The sequence below is a fragment of the Raphanus sativus genome, chromosome 9 (genome assembly GCF_000801105.2).
Source record: "Raphanus sativus cultivar WK10039 chromosome 9, ASM80110v3, whole genome shotgun sequence".
NCBI lineage: Eukaryota > Viridiplantae > Streptophyta > Magnoliopsida > Brassicales > Brassicaceae > Raphanus > Raphanus sativus.
Window position 1 is genome coordinate 30613861 of NC_079519.1, and position 7426 is coordinate 30621286.

Here is a 7426-nt window from a genome sequence, read left to right on the forward strand (position 1 = left end):
GAGAGAAGAGCTGATAAAAGAGGAGCAACCAACCGTATAAGATACCGAGCACCAGAGCACAAACAACAGCCGTGCTTACAACCCAAAGCAAGGCACTTTTAATCCTTTTCCCCATAGTCCTGAAGAAAAAAAACACATTCATCAACATTCAATTAAAACAAAATTACGACAACAAAAGAAAGTGATTAGTTTCATCGAAAGACACGAACTTTTCCTGGTCCCCTTCATAGAAAAACATAGCAAAAGGGATAACAAAGAAGACGAGGATAGCGTCAACGATGTAAACAGCAAGCCAAAGATCCTTCATAGGCAACGTGAGGTTACAAGCGCCGTTGTAAATCGCGTGACGACAAGCGTGACGATTCGCCACGTCGGCCGGCAACATGAGAATCGATATCATGGCGATGGAGAGGCCGAAGACGACGACGAACTTGGGGAAATACGCCTGGTTCGCATCGTCCGGGTGCTGGTAGTTAACGAGGAGGTAGATGCTTGAGATGAAGACGATGACGCAGACGACGATCGCGACGATCACGAGAGCGAGGTTGAAATCGCCCATCCAATTCGAGGGGTTTCGATCCCGGTGGCGGATTGGAGATGTACGGACCCAATTGAAAAATCTAGGGTTCCGAAATTTGAAATTGAATTTGGGGATTTTAAGCAGATCTGATTTTTTTTTCCCTCTCGGAAACCAGACACAGGAAGGAAGGAAGGAGCTGAGGAGGTGATGGACATTCTGCCTAATTACATACTTACCCCTTATTAATGTAATTACTGTAGAGGGGAGATTGTATCCCTCCAAAGGCCCGGCGAACGATGACACATCACCTGTCGATCCACAGAAGACAGGCCTAAAAGACAGCCCACTAAGAGGACTTCTAGTCGACCTGGCGACCAAAGGGCAACGGCCCATTTAACCGACCTATCGACTAAAGCCCATACGGGACAGCGAATCCTAGGGCGAACTGGCAGAGTCATCTATAAAAGGAAGGAGGAGGTGCTAGAGAGAGGGGATCGACACTTTTACACACTCACAAGACGGCTAGATCTAGGGTTTTCTCTCATCTCTATCCGTTATCTTGTATTGTTTTCCAGCCAGCTCTTCGAGCTCCGTCTTGTCTTCTTCTTTACATTCCCACTGTAACCTGGTCCTGATAACTTCATCTATAAAACGTCTTTGTTAAACCCACAGACGAGTTCTTCGTCTTCTCTTTACTAGTTTCGACCGAACTCGGTTCTAACAGTTGGCGCCCACCGTGGGGCTAGCAAAGTAACGTTAGCAAAGATGAGTCAGAACCCCGAAGGTTCCACTTCCGGCGACGAACACGACGCGCCGAACCCAACCCCTGTCACGGCTATCCCGATAGCCCCTGCTTTTGTCGATACCATCATGGAGCGTTTCGCCCGACAAGACGCCGCTCAAAAGGCAGCTACCGAGCAAATCGCCGCAATCGCCGCGCTGCTCGCTCCTCTCGCCGGCGCTCCAGACGCAGCCACTGATACCATTCGCAGACAACTGTTTGCCAGCGACATAGCTGCTAACCCGACGAACCAAGGCGCTCCTCCCAGCACTCTCAACCCAGACGCCGCGCCTTTCACCCCTACGAACCCAGATCTACAGATGGTTCGCGAAGTTGCAGCGCTCAAACAGTCGCTCCTGGACATCAACTCCAAGATACACTGCGTCACCACCTCTGCCCCGCAGATAGAGCGCGTTCTGGCGAACACCCTCCGAACACCGTTCTCACCCGCGATAACCGGCGTCAGACTACGACACATCGAGAAGCTCCGATTGCCGACGTACGAAGGCTTGACTGACCCAACGACTCACATCACGTCTTTCAACATCGCCGTACGCCGCGCGAATTTCTCCGACGAAGAACGTGATGCCGGCTACTGTCAACTTTTCGTTGAAAGCTTGAAAGGGCCAGCTCTTACTTGGTTCACCGGCCTCGCCGAGAACTCTATCAAAGACTTTCACGACCTGTCGTCCGCCTTCCTCAAGAACTACATCATGTTCACTCAGGAAGACGCGACAGTATCCGATCTATTCAACCTTACCCAAGGAAAAGACCAAAGCTTGCGCAGCTTCATGGAAAAGTTCAAGGCCATAGTTTCGAAGGTCGTCTTGCCGGACAGTGTCGCGGTCGCTGCGCTTAAGAACACGTTGTATGTCCACTCCGTTTTCCGTGATGACCTCTACAGGAACCCTACAACGTCTCTTTCCGACGCCATAGCCCGTTCTCACAACTTTATCCGCATGGAAGAGGATACGAAAGCCCTTATTGGCAAGCTGAACGCATCTAAAGCCGCGGCGTCCGACAAAGCCGTCGTAAAAAACGCGGATAGTCGACATGAACCGCGACAGCACTCGTCAGGCGATAAAGCAACTCAAAAGAGGAATTTCGTCTATGCTGTCGACGAAGAGGGCTCCCCAGCGTCAACAACTGTCGTGCGAGAGAAAGGCTGGAACGTCTACAACCGCGAAACCGACGGAAAACCGCCGGATTCCTCCGCAGCAGTTAGTTCTCGGCCTCCGGGAGCCGAGAAATGGTGCGACTACCACAACGCTAAGTCGCATGACACCAGAGAATGTAAAACGCTCTTCGAACAATTTCTCACTTCTGTCGCGAACGGGAAACTCGAAATCGAACCTCCGAAACCTAGGGCCCGGGGACCTACGAGCTGGAGCAAGAACAAGGATAGAAAAACTAGCAAGTCGCAAGGTAAAGCTCCTCAGCAAGAGAGGCGAGCAACACCTGAAGAAGCAACTCCAGCATCACCGGAAAAGGGGAACTCGTCCAGCGACGAGGAATCACCAAGAAACCGGCGCCGCGTCGAGACTGTTTTCAGAAGGTCCCCCAAGCACACTGGCGATCACGAACCCTCAAGAGCGAGAAGACGTATCAACGTCGTCTTAACGCAACTGGGATCTTCGGTCGACGAGCCTGAACAAGTTTCTCCTCAAGACCTGCGCACTCAGCTAAGCCGCCCATCATCGAGCGACTTACGGAACGTCCTCAAGCGAAAGGAGAAAGCAGCAGCAGTCACGGTCGATCACACCCCTGATCTGCGCGAGAGGATCAACTCCTCCAAGACTCGCCGGTTGAACAACCCAAGTCCCATGAAGCCCCGCCCTGTAGACTTGCGAGAAAAGCTCAATTCTAGGAAACCAGATTTGCGAAGTCAGCTCGAAGCTTCGAGAACTCCGAACTCCAACCAAGACAAAGACAACGTCATCAACGTCATCATGGGTGGATCCCCGCCCTGCGGTGACTCCGTCAGGTCCATCAAAGACTACCGTCGTCAGGCAACATCCTCGCGTAAATGGCCGACAAAACCCGAGAACGATCATCAAATCACCTTCTCGCCCGACGACGCCCTCGGCATCCACATGCCGCATAACGACCCTCTCCTCGTCGAACTCGGAATCGGTGATTGCCAAGTCACCAAAATTCTCGTCGACACCGGCAGCTCGGTCGATTTGATCTTCCGAGCCACACTCGACAAGATGGGCGTCGACACTGGAAGTATGAAGCCATCGTCCCGCTCCCTCACAGGTTTCAACGGCTCATCCGAAGCCCTGATCGGCACCATTCGCCTTCCAGTGTACGTATGTGGCACGACCCGGACCGTTAAGTTCTCGGTCGTCGATTCTAAAGCCCCCTACAACGCGATCCTCGGCACCCCTTGGCTGCATTCAATGCGAGCAATCCCATCAACTTACCACCAATGCGTGAAGTTTCCGGGAGAAGACGGAAAGATCCGAACACTACGAGGCGATCAGCAGGCTGCTAGAGATCTATTAATCGCGACTATAAAGTTACAGCGACAGACGTCGCATGTCAACACCGTTGCACACCCTCTGCAGAAGGTGTTTCCCCAGCAAGAAGAGGTGCTAGAGATACCGATCGATGATACCGATCCTAGCAAGGTGATCCGCATCGGCGCATCCCTACCGGACGATATGCAGCAGCAACTCGCCGAGTTTCTCCGCCAGAACGTCTCTACCTTCGCCTGGACTACTTCCGATATGAAAGGGATCGACCCAGCAATCACCTCCCATGAGCTCAACGTTGATCCGACCTTTAAGCCTATCCGCCAGAAGCGCCGAAAGCTAGGACCTGAACGATCAAAGGCAGTTAACGACGAGGTGGACCGCTTACTCGCCGCCGACTCCATCATGGAAGTCAAATACCCCGACTGGCTTGCTAATCCCGTCGTCGTCAAAAAGAAGAACGGAAAGTGGCGAGTCTGCGTCGATTTTACTGATCTGAACAAGGCTTGTCCAAAAGACAGTTTTCCTCTCCCACACATCGACCGTTTGGTCGAGTCGACTGCTGGTAACGCCCTATTGACGTTCATGGACGCATTTTCCGGGTACAACCAGATAATGATGCATCCTGATGACCGCGAGAAGACGGCGTTCATAACAGACAGAGGTACATACTGCTACAAGGTAATGCCCTTCGGGCTTAAAAACGCGGGAGCCACCTACCAACGCCTTGTCAACCGCATGTTCGCCGACAAACTGGGCTCCACTATGGAAGTCTACATCGACGACATGCTAGTCAAGTCGCTCCGAGCCGAGGATCATCTCTCGCACCTCAAAGACTGCTTCACAACGCTCAACGAGTACGGTATGAAACTGAACCCGGCTAAATGCACGTTCGGCGTTATGTCCGGCGAGTTTCTCGGATACATCGTCACCCAGAGAGGAATTGAGGCTAATCCTAAACAGATATCGGCGATCCTCGATCTCCCAAGCCCCAAGAACAGCCGAGAAGTGCAACGTCTCACCGGCCGCATAGCAGCGCTCAACAGGTTCATCTCGCGATCTACCGACAAGTGCCTTCCTTTCTTCGAACTGTTGCGGGGAAACAAACGATTCATTTGGGACGACAAGTGTGAGGAAGCCTTTGGCCAGCTGAAGCAATATTTGACTACCCCTCCTGTCCTCTCGAAACCGGAAGCGGGTGACATTCTCACCCTCTATATCGCCGTCACGCCTATCGCCGTCAGCAGCGTCCTCATACGCGAAGATCGGGGGGAACAGAAACCGATCTTCTACACGAGCAAGCGCATGACAGAAGCCGAAACCCGCTATCCCACACTCGAGAAAATGGCGCTTGCGGTGGTACATTCAGCGAGAAAACTCCGCCCGTATTTTCAGTCTCACACGGTTGAAGTTCTCTCCAATCAACCCCTCCGAACAGTCATGCAGAACGCCAACCACTCTCGGCGACTAACAAAGTGGGCAATGGAGCTCAGCGAGCACGACATCATATACAAGAACCGGACAGCAGCCAAGTCCCAGGTCCTCGCTGACTTCCTGATCGAACTCACACCCGAACTCGAGCAGGATCTTGCCGTGTCGTCTCGCAATTGGATCCTGCATGTCGACGGCTCCTCGACCAATAAAGGGTCTGGCGCCGGCGTTCAGCTCCAATCCCCAACCGGCGAACTGATAAGACAGTCTTTTAGCTTCGGCTTTCCCGCTTCCAACAACGAGGCTGAGTACGAGTCCCTACTTGCAGGGTTACGCCTCGCCAAAGCCGTCAGAGCCAAACGCCTCAGTGCTTACTGCGACTCCCAGCTCGTCGCCAGTCAGTACAACGGCGAGTACGATGCTCATAATGCAAGAATGGACGCCTACCTCAAGCTTGTTCAGGACCTCACGAAAGACTTCGAATTTTTCGAACTCACCAAAGTCCCCAGAGGAGAGAACGTCTGCGCTGATGCTCTGGCAGCCCTTGGGAGCAAGCTCCACGATCAGATCAAGCGGACAATTCCCATTCATCGGATCGAAAACCCCAGCATCACGGCACAAGGTGCGAGTACCTCCTCTGTCTCTGCAGTAGCTGTTGCGGCCGAAATGGACATCGATTCCTCATCAGACGAAATCCCCGACTGGCGTACCGATCTGATCAACTATTTAGCACACGGCACCCTCCCAGATGATAAGTGGCTAGCGCGAAGACTGAAAGCACGCAGTGCCCATTACGTCGTCATCGACGGCGAACTACACCGTTGGAACGCCAACAAGGTCCTCCTGAAATGCATATCAGGCGATGAAACGCGGCTAGTCATGGCTGAAAATCACGAAGGCGCGGCAGGCAATCACTCTGGAGGACGAGCCCTAGCACTTAAAGTCCGAAGTCAAGGCTTCTACTGGCCTACTCTAAACACAGACTGCGAATCCTACGCCAAACGCTGTGATAAATGCCAAAGACACGCACCCACGATCCACTGCCCCACCGAGCAATTGCGCACTCTTACGGCACCATATCCGTTTATGCGTTGGGCAATGGACATCATCGGACCCATGCCGAATTCACGAGGAAAGCGTTTCGTCCTTGTCCTGACTGATTACTTCACCAAATGGATCGAAGCGGAAGCCTTCGCTAACATCACCGACAAGGAAGTTCAGAAGTTTGTCTGGCGCAATATCCTTTGTCGTCACGGTCTTCCTTACGAGATTGTGACAGACAACGGGTCACAGTTCATCTCGCATCAGTTTCGTGATTTCTGCGACAAATGGAGAATCCGTTTGAACACCGCAACGCCGCGGTACCCGCAGAGTAACGGCCAGGCAGAGTCGTCCAACCGTACGATCATCGACGGCTTAAAAAAACGTCTAGACTTGAAAAAAGGCTGCTGGGCCGACGAGCTAGACGGTGTCCTTTGGTCTCACCGCACCACGCCTCGTTCCGCGACTAAGTGCACCCCATTCTCCATGGCCTACGGCGTTGAAGCGATGGCTCCCGCCGAAGTTAATGTAACCAGCCTCCGAAGATCACGAATGCCTCAGCACGCTGAGCTCAATCAAAGTATGCTCCTCGACGCACTTGACGCGATCGAAGAACACCGCGATCAAGCCCTACTCCGAATCCAGAATTACCAACATCAGATTGAGCGCTACTATAACAAAAAGGTCAAGTCGCGCCCTCTTGAACAAGGTGATCTCGTCCTTCGAAAAGTCTTTGAGAATACTAAGGAGTGGAAGGCCGGCAAGCTTGGAACTAATTGGGAGGGGCCATACAGAATCACACAAGTAATCAAACCTGGGGTTTACCGTCTCGAGACATCAACCGGTGAAGCTGTCCCTCGCGCATGGAATTCCATGCATCTTAAGCGTTATTCCGCCTAGCTCCGTTGCGATCCAGCAGGCGACGAACACGCTTCGTTTACCAAACAATCGTGCAAGTGCGCTTCACGAGCCACTCCTGCCCTATTGTAAAAAAAAAAAAAAAAAAAAAAAAAAAAAAAAAAAAAAGAGCCGAGTAAGTGCACCCTCCGCGTCACTCTTACTCGACTCCAACGAACTACGAATGGCTTGATTCTCTTTGGAGATACGTAGGCAGCCTTAACCGGTGCAGCTATAACCAATACACATCGAGTAAGTGCACCCTCTGCGTCACTCTTA

The 7426-nt window shown here is 52.4% G+C and overlaps 2 protein-coding genes across 2 annotated transcripts in view; both read left to right on the top strand.

Annotated features, from left to right (window-relative positions):
- The window catches only part of LOC130500221 (uncharacterized), a 5029-nt gene extending 4989 nt beyond the window's left edge, over nt 1-40 (top strand). The window contains exon 2 of the mRNA XM_056994985.1: nt 9-40. Coding sequence (XP_056850965.1) covers nt 9-40 — 32 coding nt within the window. The remainder of the gene's footprint in view (nt 1-8) is intronic.
- Nucleotides 41-1285: 1245 nt separating this feature from the next.
- LOC108833973 (uncharacterized) lies at nt 1286-7150 on the top strand. The gene has a single exon (XM_018607351.2). It carries the CDS (start codon nt 1286-1288, stop codon nt 7148-7150), a length of 5865 nt encoding a protein of 1954 aa, XP_018462853.2.
- Nucleotides 7151-7426: the final 276 nt, after the last annotated feature.

What these genes read in the sequence shown, in the direction of transcription:
- LOC108833973 (XM_018607351.2), top strand. Translation starts at nt 1,286, where the DNA reads ATGAGTCAGAACCCCGAAGGTTCCACTTCCGGCGACGAACACGACGCG.